The sequence below is a fragment of the Poecilia formosa genome, unplaced genomic scaffold (genome assembly GCF_000485575.1).
Source record: "Poecilia formosa unplaced genomic scaffold, Poecilia_formosa-5.1.2 Scaffold5, whole genome shotgun sequence".
In the NCBI taxonomy this organism is placed as follows: Eukaryota; Metazoa; Chordata; class Actinopteri; order Cyprinodontiformes; family Poeciliidae; genus Poecilia; species Poecilia formosa.
The window spans coordinates 4951168-4976315 of record NW_006799944.1 but is presented as its reverse complement, the minus strand read 5'-3'; the positions used below and the strand labels follow the sequence as shown (position 1 = coordinate 4976315).

The following is a 25148-nucleotide window of genomic DNA, read 5'->3' as shown; positions in this document are numbered from 1 at the left end:
TGTTTGTCTTTTTTAATATAGTGGAGCCAGATGTTCAGAGTCCAGCAGAGTCCCCAACAAGTGGGAAAAACAAAAGCAGAAAATGTAAAAACGATTCATCAGTACACATTTTCCTTTGAATTCCCTCCTATTTTTTTTTTTTTATTATTATTATTGGTTTCTCGTGTAAACTCGCACAGTAAAGCATCTATGCCCCATACTGCCAATCCTTTATCTCCTCACTAACTATGGCACTTTGAAAACAAAAAAAGACTTTTTAAAGTTGGTATTTTTATATGTTTTTTTAAGTTCTGTGTAAAAAGAGGTTCTGCTGCCCGGATACCTTTCAGCTTCCAGACACAGATTGCTACATTTTTTGTTTCATTTTGCTCTTGCTGGGACGCAAAAAAAAAAAAAAAAAAAAAAAAAAACATTCTAAAAAATAAATTAACAATTTTCAAAACTACTCCCAATTGCACAGACATTGTAATGCATCAAGAAAGTCTTACAAAGCATTGGTAGAGCAGAACATCGTCGCACTCTCTTCCGTGTCTCTAGCGCACGCACACAAGCTCACACACGTTTTCTTCATAAAAGGGAGGAGGAGGTCTGGAGTGGGTTTTTGACTGAGTGTATGAAATGTGGCTTTTAAATTGGCTGTGACAAAATGTCCGCAGCTCTCGGCGGCTGCTGTTGTGCGCTCGGTGATGTCATTCTGTGTTGATGGAGCAGTAAAAAGGCGCGTGATGTGTTCAGCCCCTTTCTCCCCTCATGCTGAACAAGCTACTCCATAACATTCAGAATAGATAATCCCCCAGCCCCTCCCACGTTGACCCCCCTTCAGTCCCCCTACTGCAGGTGAAGGGTTTCCAAAAGGCCAGTTTAGAAAAGATCATTAACTCACTGATTTGTAGTAGTAATCTGCACATTCAGAGGGTGGGAAAAAACAACAACAAACATTTCATTTATGATGACAAATTTCAAATTGTTTCCATATAAATTAGACATTTTATTAAAAAAAAGAGAAGATAATTTAGCATGTGGAAAAACTTGCTTTGAACTGACAAAGTGGTGTGAAATTTGCCCTAAACCCTTAACCCACCGTTTCAAACGACTCCCTCGCGTCAAGAGAGGAGGAAACACAAATAAGCCCCGAATATTTCATTGCAATGAAACGTCATGCAAATAGAACAGAACAACAATAGGCTAATAGTAATAGAAGAATAGTAGTCATAATAAGAACAATAATAATAGTAAATAGTAATAACATAAAAATAATTTTACAATGCAAACATGACAGTAGTAAATGCCTCCAGTTCTTATTGCTACAGTATCTTACTTACAGTGTTGGTTACCACTTGTTCTTGCCAACGCATCACCGTCCCTCCCACCCCGCCTGCAGGCTCCCCGTTCCACCCCTTTGATTCACAGTCTAACGAGGGAAAACATAACAAAACGGAAAAAAAAAAACAAGACACAAAAACTTTAGAGTTGGAATTCACTGTCCCAGGATCGCTGTCTCCCCAGTGGACTTCACCCACTGTGACAGTGACTTCACCAGCGAGCAGGAGATCACAGCTCAATGACAAGAGCATAGTGACATGTTCTATGTTTTTATTTTTTATTTTTATTTTTTTAACTTTTTTCTCCATCCGCACCCCCAGTCGTGGTGTAAAAATCGCTCATCGTGAACTTTGGCTCTCTACAAAACATGGACAGTGAATTCATCCTCTGCACACATACGCACAAACATACATATATAGACACAAGTCTATCAAAGCCTTGTCTGGGCGGATTTTTTTTTCTTTTTTTTTTTGAAAATCCTAAAAAGTTCTTCTTTTAAAGTTTTATTTATTTAATTCAGTAAATTTCCAAAAAATATTAAACCCTCTTTTAATGCAAAGTGAGGAAAAAGAGCTGCTCCCTGAGAGATGCTGCGTAGTGCATCGAGCGTTTACGAAGTGATTGTCTTTAAGAGCGACTGGCCTCTGATCTGTGGGCGGGGTTCAATGAAAGCCGCTGCGCTTTAAAAGAAAAACGACATTAATGGTGGAACGGACTGCTGACTGACCCGTGTTCCTCAGTTTTTCCCCCCTCCCCCCCGCAATATTGGAAACAAATGCACAGAAGGATTTCAATGCAATGATTCCCAGTGTCACTGATGCTCAACTGATGAATTACAAGTCTAACTGTGTCCCTGGTTATATCCGCTGGAGGATATGGCCACTGTGCAAATAAAAAAAAAACAACATTTTCAAGCATGAGAAACCCATTTAGAGTGCTTCATAGCACTAGATCACAGCCCACTAATCATGGCATCAAAATATGAGGTACAAAGAAAAAAACATCTGAGCTAGATTGTCATTTTGTTTATTATATATTAAGGAGACGAGCATTAAATGTAGCAGTAAGTGTTTAGAGTTGTAGTTCCCAAAGCGTTTTATTTTTTATTTTTCAACCCACAAGTTAAAAACTGATGAGACCCAAACTAACAGTTGAAAGGGGAAGCATGTATGTCATAAACATGGTATAATTTTTACTTTTAAATTTGATTTCTCATAACAATTCTCATGATAATTTCCCACCCCAACGTCGGGTAAACCCTCGCTGTAAAGGGGGAATCGTTTTGGTCAATGGCTAATATTGACTTTTCAATTTGTTCCTTCACAAGGATAAAAGCTCACTCAAGCCCAGAGTGATTTCACATCGTGCCCAAACACTAAATAATAATAATAAAAAAAGGTACAGTGTTTAAGTGCTAACAGTTATTGGAATGACTCAGTGGAGGAAAAAAAAATATGATTGTCTAACACAACTTTCTACAAAAGCGGCCAACGTTAAAGCTCAGCTACATCGTGGTGTTGAGATCACTGGCGGCATGATGAGATTTTGTCACACCGAAAACACAGCGGTGTTAGCAGGAGAACGCGTACCCAGATGATTCTGAGGCATAACTGGAGATCAAGAGCAAACGACATATTGCATCCTTAGTTATTAAAGTTGTCACCCTGTTCTTGGACAGCTGACAGAAGAGGGGTGCAAGACGAGGGAAAGGAGTGGAGTAAGACCAGACATGCTGTGTGAAAGTTATTGCTTTCTAGAGAAAAGGGTCCTACATATTCGCAGCCCACTGGGCTGGATTGTGCAAATTGGACGGTGAGGGCGAACAGCACCCATCTAGATTTCAGTGATCAAAAAGTGTTTTCAATTCAAGTTTGCATGGATTTTTCTTTTCTTCACATTTTTAAGGATCATCAGTACATGTATGACATGTCTTTGTCTTGTATCTATTCATATCTTCCAAAACCTACTGAGAAAGTCCTGACAGGCGTATTTAACAGCAGGCTAGGTTGGGAGACGGCGTGAGCTTCAATGTGAGGTCCTGTTTTCTGATTGGTTCATTCAGATTGATTGTTCCACAGCAATCTACCTAGCATTGGACATAATTATTGCAGCGTGAAATAAACGACTGATAGGACGGCAAATCTGCCAGATTCTTTTCCTTGCAAAATAGAAACATTTATGTATATATCTTCACCTTGAAAAGTAGTAGCCATTATTTTCTGTTTAAATCCTTCATATTCTCTCTTTACATTTCAATAGCTTTTGATCAGAAGGACAGCAACACCTTCTATACATATGAACAAAATCCAGACAAGGCTTCTGCATATCCACAAACCCAAAATTGGCCCCCAGTTTTTGCCCAGTTTTCTTTTACAAGTCTCAAACTTTACAAAATTCTGTACACAAGAATCTATCAAATAAAATAAAACACATAGACAAGGTATCGTCAGCCTCTCTGGACTGCTGTATATTTAAATTAGGACTAACTTATTTTAACAGAACAAGAAATAATACTGGAATCCGCTCTCAACTAGAAGGATATCTACAATAGCTTCTCTAAATCCACAGTTCCCTCCCCCATCCAGCTTCTCCAAATCTGCAATGTTTTCATTGGGGGAAAAAAAAGAAAAAAAAAATACATTTTTTTTTTCAAGATTAAATCAATTGAATTTACCCACCTTTTTAAAAAATAATAATAAAAATCGACAGCTTAAAATTGTTTCTGGTTGTCTTGAAAGTCTGTACATTTCTAGTCAGTTCAGTTCAGGAGACACGTGGAAGCCCCTCAGAGGTCGTGGCTCGGGGCGCGCTTCACTTGTATATACATTCTTCAGACTGTATCGGTGAACAGAATGGGATAAGTGCAGGACATTCCTAGTGTTGTTGGCGTTAACTCTTTTAAGTTTCTAGTAGATGAATCCTCACCCTCCAGCCTGAGACGAGCCTGGGGGGGCAGGGAGGGGGGGGAGCTTAGAAATCTGTGGTTGCCAGAATGACGCGGTTGACGCCTTCGCCAGCATCTCGTCAGACGAAGCTGACGTAATTTCTTAGTCCTCTTTTGACAGCTGTTCGTTGCATTCGGACCGCGGGCGGTCACTTAGGCATGGCCATGGCAGAGTTCGGGTCGGGGTTGAACAGTTCCTTGTAGAGAGGAGGGAAGAGGACGTTCACTGTTTCTGGGTGGAGTTGCTGGAATGCCTGAAGCTCCTCGGTGTGGAGTGTACACAGGGCGGACAGTGTGGGGATCCGGCTGATCAGCTGCCAAACGAGAAGAGATGATCAAGAGCAAGATACTTGCATTACTCCAACCATCTCTGACACCAGACAACCTGTTGTCAGAGTTCAGATTGTTATGTGAAATATGTTTGATAAATCCTTCAGCCCACCTTGGCTAGTGCATCTTCGTCCATGTGGTTCTTCTGCATAATGTGCTGCAGAGCAAAGTAGATCTTCTCCTGGAGTTTCTGGACTTTTCGAGGCTCCATCAGCCACGGCCGATCTGCGAACAAATGATTGACCGGTTCACTCAGTGGAAAAAGTATAGAGCAGATGAACACATACAGGGGTGGTGTACCGCTCTCCACAATGGCAGAACTGAATAAACTGAATTTCTGTAATTAAAACTGCGTTGCCCTAATAGGAGACATGGGTAACACTTCTTCAGTTTAGTGGTTTTGAAACCGTGACTTTTGTAAAACCTCGGTTTACCTTGACAGTGGCCCGCGCCTACAGACGAACATCAACAGGGTAAAAAATCTTGTTTTGCCTCTTTTTAAATATGCTGGATAAACTATCGCCAAAGCCGTGGATGAATACTGACCTGTGGAAATTAGGACAGCCGCTGAGAAAAGCGCAATCTCCTCTTCCGTTAGCTGCAGTGAACACAAACTCTTGGCAAAGTCGAACACTGCGTTCACCAAGTCGTCACAACCTTCAGGACACGGAGGAGATCAGACGAGCGGCAGTATTATGACACTTATTCTGCTTTGTCAATTATTGAAGAAAAAAAAATGCATAAAAATAAATGTGGTACCTAGAGATTTAAACATCTGCATTCCTCCGTACTTCCCCTCAAAGAGCACAGTGTTGTTAAGAGGGTTGAAGGCTCTACACATTCGCACTAAGACCACCTCCAAACAACCTGGAAGAAAAATCCAGACAATGGAAAAACACAATGATCAAGAGAGATTGTTTTTCAGAAGTGCAAAGAGAAATTATCCCTTCTCAGCTAGATAAGCTCTGACCAGTGATCAGCCAGTCGGAAACAAAAAAAAAAATCCATCTTTTTCTAATGGAGTCAGTAAAAGGACAGAATATGTAGAAAGCTGTTTAAAAGGAAACTATTTTTCATAAGACATGCTGAAACATATTTTGGGTTAATTCAGGCCGCGAGACAGAAAGAGACTTTCAGGAGATAACAAGAAAGCTGAAGCTTTCAACCTCTTTGTTCTAGAGGATTCAGGATTTAGAAATGTTTCCACCATCGTAGAAATCACAGACTGAAGGTATAAGCATTTACATTCTCTATTTTGGTAACACTTGGATATGCAATCATCCGGCCTTTAAAGTAGTTGTAAAATAAATAATTTTCTCTCACAAACAGGGTGATGCTGCCTTTTTGTAATTCTGTGACTTACATTACATATTAGATATCCATTGGAGTTTATATGTAATTATATGTGATTCATAAGTAAACCTCTAAGGGCCAAAAACAAATAATTGCACCTAAATCTGGGTTACATTTAGACTTAATGTGGACTCATTTCTAAATGAGGTTCAGAAACTGACTTGATTTCAACATTGAGCTCCATCTGTGCAAATCGGAAACAAAATTCTCATGAGCAAAATATATTTTTTTTTAATGAGCAGAAACTCAGCTAACGTAGCAACACCTGGTCCTTACAGCTCACCTGACTTGAGGAGGAGGATCTGGTCGTTCTGGCACAGCTCCATGAACCCTGAGATGCGCTTGGCGAACTCGACCACATACTGGATGGCATGAGTGATCTGGATGGCACACTGCTGCCACAGCACGTCCCGTGGCTGCAAGCACCCAAATCCAGTTTAAGTACGTGAGCTTTATGCTGACATACTAACATTCATATCAACGAGTGATTGAAAGCTACATTTTGTTTTAGCAAATTTTATTCTACTCCATTATGATCTTTTGGAAGAGAACTGCAAAAAAAAAAAAAAAAAGGCAACATGTCCTGAAAGCTCACCTTGCTCTGGTACATCTTGACCTCTTCATAGGAATGTGTCTGCCAGGCTAGCTGCTGTAGCTCCTCTGTTGTGTACTGACATGTTTCCAGGTGCGACTTGATGATATTCTGAGCGATCCGGTCTGGAAGAGAGCATTAGCCATTTAATCTTTTGCATACACCACATTTTTTTTTATTTACAGTTGAATTGTTGTAGGAACCTGCGTTTCTTTACATGCAGCACTGCAGCTGGAGTTTAAAGGAAGAGGCTCAAGTATTTCTTGCGCATAATTCCACAGTTTTTTGATTTGGGTGTGAAGTGCTTAATTTTGACTAAGTATGTGCTGTCGGCCAGAGGTATCCACACAGTAATATGACACATTGTCAGCTAGCCACATAAGCCAGCCCGATCTCCTGTTGTGCTTTCAGATTAGAACACTGACTCACACTTTCTTCCAGACTTACTTTGAGGATAATGATTAATTTCCTATGAGGAAAATTATAGCAGTTTTATTTATTTAATATATATATATTTTTTGAGGATTAAACCATTCCTACTGTATCTGCATCTCCCGTAGAGCACATTTTTCATTCCTTACCAAGCTCTCCCATGCTGACGTTATGCGGTCCAAACTGGCTGTCCTGGTAGCCCCCGTAGCTGAACAGGTTTGGCACGGGCGTCAGGTCGTAAACGGGCTCCTGCTTAATGTGCTTCAAGCCCGACATGTCCAAACCGGACTGGTCTGGAGACGGCTGTGTGGAGTCCATGCCGTAGTAGCCGCCGGGGACTCCTCCGCCGTTGACGTGGCCACCTTTGGGCAGCTCTATGACGTGACCGTTGGCATAGGTGCCCCCGATTTCATGGTTGAGGGTGGACAGTCCATTGGTTAGGCTGGAGGAATAAACACGAGCCAGAGCTTCAGCTTCTCCGGTTTGCTGCTGCCGCTGCTCCTGCAGCCGGGCCTGGTGCTTCTGGACTTCTGCGTACAGGCTGTCTCGTTGCTTCTTGGACATGCGACCAAACTTCACCGCTGTAGGGGCAGAAAGTAGAAGCTAAGGTGGTAAAAATGCTACTGAAACGGGCTCATTAAAGCTTTGTAAGGAAATTAGGGCTGAGGCGATTAATCGTGATGAATTGATCATTAAAATTAAAGTCAACCAATTTAGTAATTGACTAATCGTTTACTGACAGACTCAAAAAAAAGCAATTTTGCTGAAAAAACATAGTCAGAGCAATAATTAAGCCAAAACTGCACAATATACCATAGATTTTGTATTTAATATTATAACACCTTTGTCTGTAAATATATTTTGTCAAAAACTCTCAAATTGCCTAGTTTTACCTTCACCTGGTTCAATTTCACTAAAGGAATGCATTTTAAGCACTAAAGTCTTTATTTTCTTATTTAGAAAAGGAATTAAATTAGGTGTTTATTTGCATCTTTTAATGTATTCCTAACATTGTGTAAAAGGACTTAAGTGGTCAAACGAAAAGTCTGTAGAATTCTTCTTTGTTTGATTAATCTTCAAAACAATCAACAGAATAATCTACGACTCAAATAATGCGCACTTGCAGCCCTAAAAGAAACGCCGTCAAATATAATAATGGAGACGAACGGGGTCTCACCATCTCTGGACATTCCTAGGGCGAGACATTTCTGGAGACGGCAGTGTTGGCAGCGGTTGCGGTTGGTTCTGTCGATGAGGCAGTTCCTCTGGCGGGGGCAGGAGTAGGAGGCATTATTCTGCTGACTCCGTCTGAAGAAACCCTGATTACAAGTTAACAAGAACAACAGGAAATCAACACTGCGATACCTGTAGAGCACACGCGCCGTATAATTTAGTACGCAACTCCTTTCCCCTCCTCGGATATTAGATCTTACCTTGCAGCCTTCACACGTAATGACTCCATAGTGGATACCCGACGATTTGTCTCCGCAGATTTTGCATGGTATTACTTCGATTTGGGCTGTGGAGGGGGGAAAAAACATAGCGAGAAGACAGAAAAGATTTGGATTAAAAATTTCGTCCAGGACTCGATGCAGACTTTTGCTCGCCCTGAACTCCACCTTGCTCAGTCAGCGGTCCAGCAGCCCTGTTGGGGGTCTCATTTAAAGTTGCCACCAGTAACTGATTGAGCTCACAACATGTCCCTGGATGCTATTTGTGTGTGGCTTCAAAATTCACAAGGGCACAGTGACATATGGGCATTTATGTCTTTGCAGGAGTTTTCTGCTAACTGGGGCACTTATGGCTGCATAAGTGCACACTAAACGTGCACACACAAACATCCACGCACAACAGTACATGACTCGACTGTGTGTGGATTCTTTGTGTTTGGACTGAAGTGCAGAGAGACCCCCGCAGGTTAAAAGGCTTGTCCCATAATGAGAAAACCGGTTGCATCGCTGAAGTGCCACACTTTCTCTTCATGTTCATCTTTTCTGTTCTCTCTCACAACTCCTATTCTGCAGATGCACTCGTCAAACTACGTCATCTTACTCACTGTGAAGAGGCAGCTCCATGTGCACTCCCAAGCAAAAAGGCACAGAATGGAGACACAGAAACTACTTGGTCTCAGAGAAACACCTGTTGTTTCTGTCTCCGAGCGCGGCCAGCCATATTATGCGAATGGAGCGCAACGCCGCTCCCCATGAAATGATGTCTGTACGTGGATGTGGAGGTAGGCAGGTATGCTGCTGAGGCGGCACAGTCTCTATAAAGAGATTAGACGGCCTAACTAATCCTAAATTGTTTCCTTATGAGCTGGTTCCCTCCTCTGCTGAGTGCTGCCTTACCCTCAGCTGAAACAGCCGTTCACGTGTTAATCTCCTTGCACAGTCCTACCTGTGGGAAAGTCCTGCACGAATTTGGGAAATTCCTGAGAGGTTCACAAGCAGATGTGGTGAATCCATGCATCCTTCCTGCGAGTGGTTTTCACTATTACCTCATTGATGCACGCACAATCCTTTCTATTGCATTGCTTGTGTGTTTTTATATGCATGTTTAATATGTCCAAAGGTGCATTTTCATACATATGTCAGTTATAAATATGCTCTGCATATATAAGTATAGTTGTATTTCTATACAAAGAGAGTATAGGTGTGTATGTGTGAGTGTCTGGTAGAATGAGTCTGCAGTATGCATAATTGGATAATGACTTATGAGGATCAATGGTGTCATTTCTGTCTGTCTAGCAACTGAGCAGGTACAGCCGATCGCTGCTATCTATAAACTCTAATGACGGAGATGTACGTCCAACAACGAACAAAATGATAAGCAAGAGCAGGTTTACAGTTTTCTGCTTTTCAGTTCATTGTGATGGTGGGTTATTAGAAAATTAGATTCAAATCATACATTTTTTTTTAGAACATTTAAAACCAAGTCCAGTCTCGGGTTTTCTACTGACAGATAATTCGTCTTACTGACAGCTTATTTGCAGTAAGACAGTTTTACATTTACTTCTATATATACTTCTAGATTTCTATATTTACTAAAATAGGGACCAAGTGATTGGGTAAAATTACTTGCTAGTCAGTTTAACAGGTTATTTTCATTTTCCTGTCATTCACTCTCTCTCTCGTCTCCTTCATTAAAAAGGCATAAAATGTTACAATCAAAATGATTCAACCTCCTGGCAGATTTAGGTTTTTAATTATTTTCTTTCTGCAAAGAAGTTTGTTTCTAATTCGAAATGAGAAAAATGTCTTCTTTTTTTAATGTACATTTTAATGAAAGATTTAATGTTGAAAATATTTTTTTACCAGTGGAAAAACTCTTTTTTTTGGCATTACAGTAATAAAATAATACATAATTGGCGAGCAGCTTTTTACTGGTTTCCACTGGTGATGAGGTGATTTATCTTTGGGGTTGGAGGGCCTCTTTGTCATCACCCTAATCTTTAGATCCATCTAGAAATTCTCTCTCAAATTCAAGTCAGAGTTCAGACCAGGCCAAAATAAGGCGATAACATTATGTTCAGTCAGAAGAAACATGTTGATAAAACTAAAAGATTACTTTAAACCCAAATCTATGAATAACTTTGGGTTAACTGTATCTAATTGGCCTCATCACATGTTCATTGCATATTCAATATCAAAATATTATTTGTTAAATAAAGGTCTTTAGTACTTAAAGAAAAAAAAAGAAGACCTCATATTCTTGAGTTTTGGTGCAGACCATGATGTGACCCATTTCCACCAGTTCTCGGCCATCCGGCTGCAAACTGGGTCACAGTGGAGTGCTGGACTTGGACAGCACACAGAGTCCAAACAGAGCTGTCAATGAACGTGGGTCCGTGACGCACTATTAATAGGCCGCAAAACAGGTCAGTTCCACCCGAGAAACGGATGATGTCAACAGACCAAACGTGAGCAGCAGTCAGGAGACGGAGCAGTAACGAAGGGGCAAAAGATCGCCCGTTTCTGTGGCAACCGTTTTACAAAGTGCCACGGTTTCAAGGTTTTAATACAAAACTTTGAAACAAAATGCACCAACATGACCTGTTAGCGTTTTTTTTAGAGCAGAAAATCAAGAACTATTTCTTGTACTGCAAATATATTTACATTAAGTGTACAATATACACTTCCAATAATGGTATCTTTACCATTTTTTAAAATAATTTTGATACATAGACTAAAGCTAAAATGTATAATTAATAATGTTTCCAAACACTCTAATTAATCTGATAAACAAGAAGCTGAACTGCAGTTATGTCCGTTAGTGTGATATAAAGGAAAATGGTTGTGGATTGTAAACTGGATTTTCAAAACGTTGCTATACGTCGATCCCATGGTCCGTGGCTATAATAAAGTAAGTTGGTTTATATTTGTTTTATCAATCTTCACCACTTATCTTACTCTGTATCGATTCTCTTAGTTTTGGTTATTTGGCTCAAACTTGTTGGTTATCTTGTGCCTCTGCAGCAAAGTGAAGGTCTTTGGGTTCAAGCAGTTTTTGTTTACTTCACACTCACAGCTGTGTGATGTGCATGCAGTTTTATGCACAGTTAATGATGGCTGTCGAAACAAGCTCTTTGCATTTACATCCCATCTTCACCATGTTTCGGGAGATTATTCTCTTTTTTTGTACCACATAATGAGGCCCAAAAGAGGTTGGGCGTGTGGGCTTGTGCATTGTTTAAGTGCGCGTTTCGGAGACATTTTTGAGCATTTAACTTCTAAAAATGACGCCAGGAATAGTAATGAATGGGTCTGCGTGTGTGTGTGTTTGACAAACTGTATTTGCTTGCTTGTGTGGGAGTGTAGCATTGTGGAGCGTGTGTGTGTGTGCGTGTACGTGTGTGTGCGCAACGCTTATAGCCAGTGGCAACTGTCAGGTGGGATACATAGAGACAGTCATGACAGCATCGCTGTTGCCAGGGTGACCGCCCACTCGCCGTACTCGTCTGGATGTCGAAGCGATGATGTGCTAAACCGTCACACTCTTAGAGGAAGTGATGTCATCCGCATGTGAAGCCAACACAACATGTCATCAGTGATCGTCTGTCGGCCCTATCCGAGCAGCTGAGGCTTTGCAAATGCTTCATGAAAATACTCCCACTTCTGCATCGACGCAGTTTGAACTTCAGCGGCGTTTTTATACATCTGACAGAATCGAGACGCGCCATTTGTTATGCGTAAAGGGAAGTCACCGACGATGCTTTGTTATGTGAGACATGATTCTACATTACAGAGGCAAACCCGGAGCTTCAAGGCCGCAGCAGAAAACTGAACTGAAAGAAGAATAATTCAGAGATTCCACGAGCCGTCCTTGACAGGCATCCCCTTTGCAAGGAAAGCACGAGCGGGAAAAGCTCCACTCCACTCTGCTTTCCCTCAGGCTGCATGTCTTTTATCAGGGGTGGGAGGGGACTTCTTTCTGACCTAAGCCGACCCAGTCAGAGTAGAGTGACTGACGGCATCCGCAGCCAGCGGGACAGTGAGTGTTATCCTGAGGTTATTATGTAAGAGCAGGACTGCAGCGCTGGCGATATCTTAGCTAAGAGGAGGATCAGGCGCGCCACACAATCTCTTGAGAGAGAACCTACTAGAGGTGAATTTTCCAAAGAAGACAAAGATAGTAGTGCAAGAGTTGCCCATAAGCACATTTGCATACGCATGTGTGTGTGTGTGTGTGTGTGTGTGTGTGTGTGTGTGTGTGTGTGTGTAGCAGACTGTGGCCATGAGAGCTGCATTGAGCTGGCACGTATGTTGTGATAATTGATTTTTAATGAAGTAAGGATCTCCTGTGTATTTCCAAGGCTGGCCCTTTCTCTAAATAGAGTCCTAATTATCTACATCACGCCACACCAAACGGCAGCTGCCTCGCACTAGCGTCTTTGCAATTCTTCACTCCAAAGCGTGCAAGTGTTCACGTGCGCTGCTGCGTCGCACAACTCCTGGGAGATTTGAAAGGATAGTGGACTGTGCAACGGCAGAGAGAGGCCACTAGATGCTGCTGTACATGTTTTTCTTGTGCTGTCGGTGTTGCCAAAGGGCCAGACTGGACATGCATGTTTCATTCACAGCGCCTGCAGGAAGCTACAGCAGAGCCATACCCAAAGCAAAACACAGAGTCATGCAGCAATAAGACCAGGGAGTGCAGTAGAGTTTCTTTCTTTTTTTTTTTCTTTTTTTTTTTGCGTTTTTAGTGTTGCAGTTTATAGAACAGTTGAAATCACTTTCTGCCTTAACTTCTGCCAGCCTCTTCAGAAATATAAACACAACTCCCGCTGTAGTCTCGAGGGCTGATTTGATAAGGTGAATGTGGGTGGTAGCTCTTCATTAAAAAATATGTATAGCTGCTTCCCAGCTAACTAGATATCTTTGGGGAAAATGAAGGAGATCGGCGTTTTACCCCCCACCACCTCCTTGTTAAATCCGAACAGCTGCGGCGGCACTGATCTTGGATGCCTATATGCCGTTGAATTATGCGATCATCCCCTTCGCTTGAGTCTGTTTGACTTCTTCACTGGTGTCTGAGTTTTCCGCCTCGCTGTAAGTGGCTGTGTGACTGGGAAATCATTTCAGTTTCTCTGTTTTGTGATCTATTTCCATCTCTCAGGGAAAACCTTGTTTCAGTCTTATCTCACTGAGCTTAGACAGAGAAACAAGCTCTTTCTCTCCCCCTCTGTCTCGCAGCCGATGATGAAAAACATGGGGAAAAGTTCTGGTGGCGCGATTGCCGAGTGGGTTAATGCACACTGCTGGGAATAGCTTACAGCAGTGCTTGCTTGGGTTATCTCCCCTGTGTCTCCTGTCATGTTTCCACATCATACTGTCCTATTAAAATCAATGAAGAGCTGCATTTGGTCTGCTGTGTGCTGTTTTACTCTTATTTCCCTTGGCCGCCTGTCTGAAACATCGAGAACTTTGCGAGGAGAGTGGCGGACTCTCAGCTTACCTTAAAGAAATGTATGTTTTCATTCTGCACATCCACTTCTGTGCCACAGAAATTACACCCTGTTTCCACTGATTGTTCTAATCCCTGATTTGACCAGTCAGCTTAAATGAAACCTCAGATTACCCCAGATCAAATCAAAACCTGCAATCCTCTACAGTGGATGATGAGGAGAATTGTAAAAATACAGATAACATAGGAATTGAGTATTTCGGTTGTTTTATGCCAAATCTACCGAGGTACAAAATGGGAAGAAAATGACCAGCATCTTGTTAAGGCAATTGAAAACTGTGGTTTACTTAGCGTGCTTGACCAGATGTTGGTCATGCAGCCACTTTACAATTTTGTAATTTTGGTCTTTCAAACCACTTGATGTTTTTGGCTGAAAATGTTGGATGCAAAATGACCAAAACCGCATAATATCACATTTTCGTACAGTGAATAACAAACACACTATGAAAAAATACTTTAAACCATTGGTAAGAAATGACGGTCAGAGTAAAATATTCTGTGGGAGGTGGTTTCTTATACATGATGACAAAAACGACAAAAGTAGTAAATGGAAAAGGGAAAAGCATATTCAGCACCTGTTTTACTCAGAGTATTAGGATTTCTTTTGATGGTTTGCAAACAAGAGAAAAACTTTTTTTCAGCTTTAATGCAAATATCTAACTGGTTAACTAAAAACCCAGCTGGTGGTTGGATATAGTTGTTTTCTGACACTTTTTTAAATCAATGATCGGAGATGAGTTTAAGATTAAGTAGTAGTCATTCAGCTTCTTTGCCAATTTATATTGTAATTTTACAGCAGTTTACATGTATTGGCTTAATTCACATCTGACAGGGGGACATTTCATACCCTCTGACAATCAACAATTTTCTATCAATTAATTTTTTATAAGTCACTCATTGTAAGAATAAGCTTTATGACAAAACAATCCCAATAAATCATAATCTCTACCGGCTGATTGTTGCTGAAAGGTTTTTTTAATTTGATTTGGGGTCAAAAACTGTCTTATTTCACAAGTCATCTGGTTCTAAAAGTAGATCTGGAGCAAAATAACTGGTATTTATTCCAAAAAGTTATTGTACTAATAAAAACTGATGCAACAGTTCGAGCTCGTGTAAAGAAGGAAAAGATTAAACAGGAACATTTAAGTACAAACTGGCAACAGGGACAGCTGAGTTGTTTAGACCATGACCTGCACTGATTAGTAACAAAGTGCTGACATACTGACCTAAACTTCCCTATTATTTGTCTACATGTTTACACATTCCTGCCCTGTAGAGTCTGCTGTGCAGTGTATTATAGTAATAATCATAATTCCATCCAATCTCCCCTCCCCCATTGCAACCAAGTCGGCGTACATCTTTTAATGTAGACACACTGTTGCTATATGGACACACACACACACACGCACACACATGTTTGCGTGGCTATCTTTGTGGGGACTTTCTATTGACTTCCATTCATTTCTACAGCCTAAACCTTACCTTTACCCTTTTCCTAACCCTATCCATCACATACCTAACCCTAACCAAAACTCAATTCATACCTTAGCCCTAAATCTGACCCCTGACCCAAAAACAGGGTTTCCTCTTGTGGGGACCAGGCTCCGGTCCCCACAAGGAGCAATTGGTCCCCACAACGTAGTATATGTCAGGAAAATCGTCCCCACAAGGTATTACAAACGCACGCACACGCACACACGCACACACACCAACCCAAACCATCACCTTAACCCTCTCTCTTCCCCTCACACAGAAACACACCAGATTCACTCTCACCTTCCCACCCCCAACACTCACACCTATGCTGTATGTCAGAGGGCATGAGCTTGTCCAGCTTGCCGTGCAGCCCCAAAGCACTCTGGGTAATTGCTCAGATAGCAGGTCCGGGATCAGCTGCAGTTTGCACAGAGAATATTGTGCCACGGTGTGATTGGACGCCATAGAGAGGGAACAGAAGGGGGCCACTGGCTGTGATCCAGAGCATCGATTCACACACACACACACACACACACGTACACACACACACGCACACGCAGACACACACACTCACACAGACACGTTCAGGCAGACTGAGGCGCACATTCAGACATGCTCAAATGCATTCATCACTCCAAACCACTTTCAAACAACAAAAAAGAAAGCAGCAGACTTTACAGTATGTTTCTCAAACTTGCCCTCCCCCATCTAACCTCTTACACACACACACACATCGTCTACATCCCAGTGCAGCATGTGTCCTTGCACAGATAAGAGAAGACAGAGGCGTGGGAAAAAATCCACAGGGTTAACTCAACCCCTGCTTTGACACACACACTCCTGCACGCATGCATGTATACACACAGTCTGCCCATCTGCCGCCTCAGATTTGTCTCTCAAGGCCACTGTACACACATGCACGCACACACACACACGCAGTCTCACGGTCCAATCCCCTAGGTGACCTGTAGGACCCTGATGGCCCCTGACCTTTCCTTAAGGACCAAGTGAGTTCAACAGAGTGGAAGGAGCAACTGCAAGTGTGGGAGGCCTGCATCTGGTCGTCACCGTGCCGAAGTCGGCTGCAGAATCGGACACGATCTCGAAACGCGCGCAGATGGCTGCAAAGCTTCCCTGCCTCCTGTGTTGCACACAGTAGCTTTTCATTTACCTTCACGTTAACAGCCGTGTGTGCATACAGAGCCGCTGAAACACTGTTCATGCTTTGGATGGCTGAATTCATTCAGCGCTTAACAGAATACAGAAAAAAAAAAAGAACCCCACACTGATTGAGAAAGTGTCAAAAATAATCTGTTGGCGATGGATGTCCTCCCTCAGCCTCGCACCCCTCTTACTATGGTGTCCCTGTTGAGCCTAATTGCAGATGACAGTGTGAGTGTGTGGGTCTTTGAGGGGGAAGGGAGAGGAAAAGTGGTTGTTGCAGAGTACAGAGGAAAAATAGAAAAACAAGATGAGGGGTGACAAAAACTCAGGTCTTACGTAAGAATGGGGAAATTTTTCCCTTTTTTTTTTCTTTGTAGAGTCGGCGATCACTCAAACAAAACCAGGAGACGGGAACATTGGCATAAATCAGACTGAATGGACTCTAAAGCATTAATAAAGAGAGCTGCACACAGTGGGAACGGCTAACAAAGTAAAATGAAAACTGGCCACTTTCTTTCCAAAACTGACTGCATGATGTGTCCGTGTATTCATGTTCCTGAAAGGCTTTTATGTAGGGTGCAGAGAGGCAAAACTTGCCAGAAGAAATAAAAGTTCAGCACTTAGTCATGGTTTTTAGTCGTTAAACTGAATCATCCTATCGAGCTTTCACACATTCAGCCATTTAACACCTACATTTCTCTTATTTTAAAAGGAAAACATGTTTCCTCAAGCTACCTATTATTATTCTTTTGTCTACGTTGTGCTAAGTTGTGCTTCTTTTAAGTTCTGTGTGCAGAGTTACGTTCCTGCAACTTATGTCCCAAAGCCTAGTTCTCGCCTTGAGCACAATTTTTGTTTCGGTTTAGGGTATTTTATTATTATTTTTTTAATGATTATAACGCCGAGTTATCTGCAGGTAAGGATTTTAAAAAAAAGATTTACTGACTGAGTTTTTCTAGTCGATACCGATTAGTGATCTTTTTTTCCACCTGCAAAGGCAGATTTTGTTCTTCACAGTATTGTAACACACAAAGCAAATCAATATATATGGTCTGGGTTCCTGGAAATATGTGGTAGTTTTGAATATTGAAGAAAAAAAAAGTTAAAAGGTTTATACATTGAATCATATCATAATGACCTTTATTTAAAATTTATTAATAAGCTAAATAAATGTGCATAAAAATGCATGCAGCTAGGTTGCACTGGGAAAAGGATGGAAGCTCTTGGTATTGATCCATGTAATAAATAGAGAATAAAAAAATCTGTTTTTTCAGCATTTCAATTGGTTGAGCCAATTGATTGGTGCTTCTCCTAGAAGCATTTCATAACACCTTTTGAGCACAGAGAAAGCACAAGAAAATCTCTTGATTAAATAGAGATCTGGTTGAGTTCTCAATTAGCTTTGTGTTTGTTTTTAATTGACTTTAATGCATGTGTGTTTTATAGCGGCTGTTAAAGCGAGTGGGTGTGTGAGCACACACATGTGCGTGTGTGTGCGTGCGCGCCCTCTCCCAGGGATGGCCGCTAATAGCTCGCCTCGGGCAACAATTTAACTCAGCCTAACAAGGTTCTCCCCAAAGTGGCCCCCAGGGGCCTCTCTCACAGAGGCAAATTGATCACAAAGATTATCAAACGGCTCGGCTCGGCTCAGCTCAGTCTGACTCGACCCGGCCCGTTCCTCTCTTCACCTGCTCTCCTGGCCTCCGGTGGGAGGATTTAACAGAACGTCTTCTGGACGTTGAATCTGAGAGAGCAGCGAAGGCAGCAGCGGTCTGCGCTTCCTAATTGCATCCTCTTTGTGAATGACGGCAGACCTAATGTCAACAGTCTCTCTCTCTCTCACACACTCACACACACACACGCGCACAAGATTGAAGAGCCGTGGCCCGGGAAGGGGAGAGAAAGGCAGGAAGACCAAATAAGAGTCCCCTCAATGAGATTAGCAGCACTAAAACAGTTTTAATCTTTGTCATTAAGAAAAGATGCCAACAGTAGGCTAAATCATATTATAGGCTTATTGCAGGATAGACGAGCAGTGCTATTCACCTGCTACCGTGGAACACCTTCACAGAGGATTTGTTGTGGCCACTTCGGAGATAATTTGTGCACAGAGTCAAACTTCATGTCATTTTAAACCTTCAGAGTCACTATGAAGATTTTCATTGGTGCAAAAAATGGATAAGATTATTGTTTATGTGCTCCATTTTTTGTGGAAATATACCTATTGAAGAATGATAAGAACTGAACAATGCAGAAGCATTTTTAGATTTTTGCACTCAATTAGGTAGAAGTACAAAGGCTGGAGTGTTTTACACACACACAAGCACACACACACACACACATACACACACAGTCTCTCACTCAGTATATAGACTAATCAGCTTTCAGGGTTAGCTAAAGTCTAATAGGTGGTTTGCGAGCATGGACTTTGGATGCAGCTATTGCAGGCACTCGCGTTATTCATTGCACAGGAAGGCTGCGGTGTGGAAGTGCAATCTGAGGACGTGAAAGTTTGAGTCTGTGTGCGTGTGTGTGTGTATGGAGAGTGTGCTGGCGTGCGTGTAGCTAAACACAAATTAGGCCTTTAGGACACCCTCCCTTGTTGTTCTGCATGAGGCACCGGTTCTTGCACAAGCAGAAGTATGCATATGACCACAATTGTGTGATTATATAACTCTTAAGTCTCTCTTTCGTACTTACCCGCCTTTCTTATCTCACTCATTCACTCCCTCACATTCTCCTTTCTTTCCTTTCTCTTTGTGTGTTTTCCGGTGCGGCTCAGGGATTCCCATTCAGATTCCTCATTATGACTAAACTGATGTTTTATTGACAGTAATATAATTGCTACATTGAAAGAGAGCAGCTGAATTAACCACTGAAGCATATTTGAGCTCACTCTGTGACCTTGGACCAATGTTTGTCTCGCCCTTCATCTTTTACTTTGTCTCCAAGCTCACAAAGTGTTGTCGCCCCCCTGTCTCCCCCCACCCCCGTCTCAGTTTTTATTTCAATCTAAATCTGTAAAGAAAAAAAAAAGTGAATATTGAATATCACAGTGCCCTCTGAGACACGCTGCCTTTATGGATGAGTAAAGCTGACAAAAACAGAAGGAGCTGTCAGAGGACTCTGTGACTTCAAGGAAGATTTCGAGTCTAGGAGCGGTTCGGGCTGGAATCCCTCCCGGCGAAGATAAAGCAGAGACGCAAAGCAAAGTGTGCCGTATGGCCCGCGCTTTGTGTGTATTAAGATTTAACAAAGAGAAGAAAATTTACTGTAGCAAAAAAAAAAGAAAAAAAAAGGGAGACCCTCTAGACTGCCGCAGAGTAAAAAAAAAAATCGTCAAGAGCTGCTGCTATGCAAACACGGGCTGTGATAGCATCTCAGTGGGACCAGGCCACACATGTTGGCACGTTTCTTTGCCGCCGTCTTGGAAAAGGTCAGGAAGGCACGCTCGGCGAGGACTGGAGTCAGACGTGGAGACGGCGAGGAGCGACTCCTGAATGTGTGTTAGAGCAGCACTCTGGTGGTACCTCAGTCAGTCAGTAGGACTGAGTTGGAGGATTAACTGCGTGGCCCGCATGGGCTCGGGGTAATCTCTCTGCTCGTCTTACGTAACGCTGGGCCATTAGTCAGCACAAAAACAAAAGAAAAAAGAAACAATAAACAACACCAACGACAATCCTCTGCTTGGAAGCTGACCACAAACAGGGCGACGTGACGCTGCCAGCCGGAGCCTCTCAGGCCAGCTGCAATAACTGACTCGGTGGTGGCAGCAGTGGAAAGCTGCAGTTTGCTTAAAATAACATCTAACTGACTGATTCCCTAACTTATTTTGCAATGAGTCTGTAAGCTGGCTGGCTTAACAGTAACTAAGAAGTGTTTCCAGTTCATATATAATGATTTGTGGTTGTGTGCAGATACATGGGTAACTTATGCTGACCAGTCAGTCGACCAGAGATCACATTTACACAATTAATTGCAACGCCTGTCCTAAAAAAAAAAAAAAAATCAGATTTTCTTCTTTCTGTTCATTAAATGTATAGAAATCCAAAATATTTGCAATCCCTCAGTGCATCAGCCTTCACTGCTGATTCATGCATGAAAGTCTAGCTAAGCTGGGGTATTTTCTCAGCCCAAACATCCTGCAGCCACATGTAGTCAGTAGGTGTCTTCACATGGACTTTCGTTTGCCTTTGACTTTTCACTTTTCTGTGGGGCAACATCACTTTTTCTGTCTGCTCCATGAACACAGAGTGGGATAGTTGTTAAAAAAAATACTAAGTTAAAGCTCGTGTTGTCATCGCTTATAAGAAATCATTAAAGCAGTCGTTCCACGTTCAATGCATGCAGAAAACTGATAATTGACGCTTGAGGTCTTTCGTTGCCTTAAATTTTGACTTTCTAACATCAAACACAATCAAAAGCCACTCAGGTTTTATGTTCCAAAGATCTATCCAGACAGACTGTTTCCGTTGGCTTTGACTAAAAATTGATCACTGCGATGCTCTGCAGCTGGACAGATCGATGCTCACACAAGCCTCCAAAGCGAAGCAGGATGGGACTAATTCTATTGGCATGAGGCTGTCATGCGTAGTGCAGCAGCTTTTTCTGTGTGTCTGAGTGAGTTTTTTGGGGGGGCTTTCTGTGATACATCACTGCCAGGTGACAGTTTCAAACACTTCCGGCCCTCTTCGGTTGCTCGTCATCACCTTACGATGGCTCCAAAAAGGGGAAGTTTAGGAGAGACTTTGATTCAGAGATCTCCTTTTCCCCCTCCTCTCCCTTTTGGCACATCTGTTTGTAAACTCACTTGACCCCAAAGCATCTAATGGATTATAAATCTCTCATAGGCTAAAACTGAAGCAATCACAGAGAGAAATTAAATATTAGGCGCTGATGTAAGATGACTGTAAGTGAATCCAAATTTATGTTTAAGCTTCAGCTAAAATCTCTATTTAAGTCCTAAACGCATTTATTTGACCTTTTTGAAACATTTGCTAAGAATATAGGTGAGGTTAAAGGATTCAAATGACCATTGGCACATTTTTAAGATTTATAATTTCGGGGTTAAATAATAAATGGTTGTGATTTTACTAAGTATTGCCTGGTTACAATTAAAGCGATGTAACGTTGTCAAAGTCATCCCTGAAATCACGTTGCACATCGACGTACAGACGCAGTTAACCAGTCTACGCAACGCTGACCCTTCTTAAAGCAACACGCATGCTTAGATGCTGGTTGCGTCTCCCGACGGCACCGTCAGTTGTTTATTCCCGGCTGCTCCAACGCCGGGTGATGTGGTGACATCATCTTCGGTCGAGGCTTCAGGAGTTGTAGCTTTTGTTAAATGTTAATTACCACGGCTCATGAGAGGCCTCTATTTTTCATAACCTTGGTTGTAAGCAAATTTCTGTGTAAGGGCAGCCCATACTACACACACACACACGCATACGCAGGTTGGGAGCGGGGGCCGCACAACCCACACTGATTTAATTCTATCTGACAAAACCCTTTGGGGCGTGCAGAGGAAGAGAGGAAGATGGAGAGAGAGAGAGAGGAGAGAGAGGTTGGAGGGAGGGGCCATGCTGAAAGAGGGGAGAGGGAGACGCTTCGGGGGCCTCTTCTGCCGTGCATGGCTGTAAAGTGAAAGCAGGAGCTTTCGGTATGCCCCCCCTTCCCCAATCCCAAAAAGCCTCTGCGCACGAGAGTGGACGCAAGACCCATTAGAACGTTAGAAAATACAAGGTGGATGAGAGAGGAGTTTGCCATGGGATTACAGAGAGAGGAGGTGGTGGGGCGGGGGGACAATGGCTCAAGGTTTGATGGCCTCAAGCTACTGTAGCACATAGCTCCATAAGACATTATGATGTATAAAGGTTTTTTTTTTATTTGCATGTTTAAGCAGCTGTTTCAGTTAAAAAAAATACAATCTAAAAAATATCTAAATCACAGGCATTTTATTAAACTGTCATTAATGTTTTTTAGGGGGGGAAATATTCAACAAATCAGACAATTTCCCCCTGATTGACTCTTGTCACTGATCAGCAGGCCAAAGAGTTGGAAATCAGAGACTATCCAAAAATTTTTTATTTTTTACTTTTTTATAAACACCAACAGCACTTTGATGCACTTTTAGGAGTTGGATTAAAAATCAGATAAAGTTTATGGATACATGGTTTGATGCATAAATTGGGATACTCCTGATATTGATTTATTGTGTCTGTTGGTTTCAAAACTATCACCTTTATCAAATAACCTCAACCACTTTTTCCCCCCTTTTTATGTTGTAGAAATAAGAAAAATTGTTCAAACTGTAAAGAAATCAGAAATCGGTTTTGGTCAGGGAAAGGCCTTATCGGTAACTTTCTAACAATATCTGATATTATAAGAATATTGCTGCTGTACTAATTATTTTATTATTTATAAATATGTCCTGACATTTTATTGTCAATTGAACACAAATATGTATTATAATTTCACTGACATACTGTTTCAAAGTTTCCCTCCAGTAGGTACAACTGGTTTTTAAGGCATACAGATCATTACACAATATCATGATGCAGTTTTATGTGAAATTTGCAAGTGGGATAAAAAATATCTTTTGAATTATTCCATGCACAAAGGTCCAAGCATTCAAAATTATTTTCCTGTGTCATATTATAAGTGGCACCCGGAGGGAGTTCAGCCATTTAAGACATAATTATTTAAAAACTACATCAAAACCCACAATCATCCCATCTTGGACAGTGGGGCGAATTTCTGAAAGAATGAATTGCACATAGTGAAGAAAAGCAAGTCAAAAGTTTAACACTTTTTTTTTAATTTAATTTTTTTTTTTTTTTTTTTTTTACATAAACCGATAATGAACTGGATAAGAAAAAATGTTCAAAGAGAAACACGGGGTGGGGGAAAGAAACGTATTTTCTTATTTAAATCGAATTTCCATTCACGAAATTGCTTCTCGGCGGTGTTAACCCGTGGGTCAGTGTGTTATCTCTGCGTAAAACACAGGGCGTGAATTGTGCGTATTTGACCGTGAGTGTGCGCACAGGACGACATTGACATTGGAGTTGAACATCCACGGCGCTGGTGCGCTTGCAGCGTTGTGTGTGTGCGGGGTGAAATGGGTTAGTGGAGCGCTTGAAAAGTTTCCTATAATCCCCCAAACACAGTTCAATTAAGTTGATCACCCCCCCGACAACCAACCCATTAAAATAAATTCACTTCTGCATGTAATCTGGCTGACTCCGGCGGGCACTTTACGTGCAAATCCTGCCACTTTTAATTTGTAATCACAGATCCGAGTGGATTTAAGAGTCGATCTGCATTCCTGAGTAAACAGGCGTGGAGACAAAGTTATTTGTTGCACTGTAAGGTGGTTGTGGCAAGTGTACGAATAAAAGTTGCAAAGAATAAATAACTCCCCCCCACCCCCCACCCCTTCCTCTAGATAGTGGAATAAAGCGTGTCGCTCGGCGTGCGTGCGCGTATTTCCACGGGGATGATGGTCTTACCTCGCATCGTGTTGGCGCTGCTGGAGCTGGTGCTGAGGCTCGCTTCCCAAAGCAGCAGTCATGAAGAAACAAAAATAAACACTTAAAAACAGGGGGGCTTCTGTGCGGTGCTGTGTGCGGGGTGGCAAAGATCCTTGGTTAAAAATAACAGCGGCGGCAAATTATAGCGTGGATGATTTGCGTCAGCGTCCACTGGCTGCGGCTGCCCTGAGTGCAAGCGTGTCTGCGCTAAAAAGGCATCCCAGACCGGGGCGCAGGGAGGCGGGCTGAGGTCGGTCGGTGTGCTCTGGTCGTGTGGCCGCTTTTCTCGTGACATCTGCGCTCTCACCTCTATGGGAGGGTTTCACTGTTTTCTGCGGGCTGAGGGAGGGGAGAGCGCAGAGGAGAGGCTTTACCCGGCGGCCCGGATTGGACTGGAGCACTTTCCGCTCCTCCCACTGTCTCCTTGCAATCTGCGTGCAGCCCGGAGCTTTAACACACACACACACACACACACACAGAGAGAGAAAGAGACAGACACCCCACACAGTCTGAGAACAGTAAAGTTTCTACATCCACTCACTGTTGTGCAATTAAGGTGCAGGGCCGGATCCAGACAGTTTCCAAAGAGGCAGCCAGATGGGCAGGAGGGCACCAATAGCATTGGCAGACTATCTAAACAAATACAAACTTCCAGTAGCTTTACGCAGAGATGAGGCATAACATTATGACCGCTGACAGGTGAAGTCAATAACTATTTTGTGATGCAGGTGGGAAACATCAGGCCGCATGCGAACATTTTGTCCTCAAAGCCAAAGCAGAAAAACAAATGACTGATTCTGAACATCTCCAAACCTGGAGCGAGGAAGGATTCTGGTCCTCAGTGGCCTGCATCTATCAAAGGTGGTCAAAGGAAGGATGAGAGGAGACAGAAGTCACATACCTGCCAAGACTTCACTGATATACGTGGGAATCAAAAAGTCTCACCAGTCCACCCCGTATAGGTGTCATAATTTAAAAGTGCATCCGTTTGTTTGCTAAATAATCGAAGAGCAGTCGAGCTGCCCATGCCGAGCCC

General features: G+C 42.3%; 1 protein-coding gene across 3 annotated transcripts; it reads right to left on the bottom strand.

Moving 5' to 3' along the window:
- Window positions 1–153: 153 nt before the first annotated feature.
- On the bottom strand, window positions 154–24492 carry rorb (RAR-related orphan receptor B). 3 transcript variants are annotated; one of them, XM_007564460.2, is made up of 10 exons: window positions 24092–24492; window positions 8408–8493; window positions 8152–8293; window positions 7124–7555; window positions 6546–6667; window positions 6234–6366; window positions 5357–5464; window positions 5144–5254; window positions 4710–4822; window positions 154–4581 (listed from the first exon to the last, which is right to left on the bottom strand). In XM_007564460.2, the coding sequence occupies exons 1-10, from the start codon at window positions 24096–24098 to the stop codon at window positions 4417–4419; spliced, it is 1419 nt and encodes a 472-aa protein (XP_007564522.1). In that variant the 5' UTR covers window positions 24099–24492; the 3' UTR covers window positions 154–4416. The 3 variants fall into 3 exon arrangements, with proteins under 3 accessions (XP_007564522.1, XP_016533471.1, XP_016533467.1); XM_016677985.1 differs by lacking the exon at window positions 24092–24492 and adding an exon at window positions 9031–9263; XM_016677981.1 differs by lacking the exon at window positions 24092–24492 and having other exon boundaries at window positions 8408–8530.
- Between the last annotated feature and the right edge of the window lie 656 nt (window positions 24493–25148).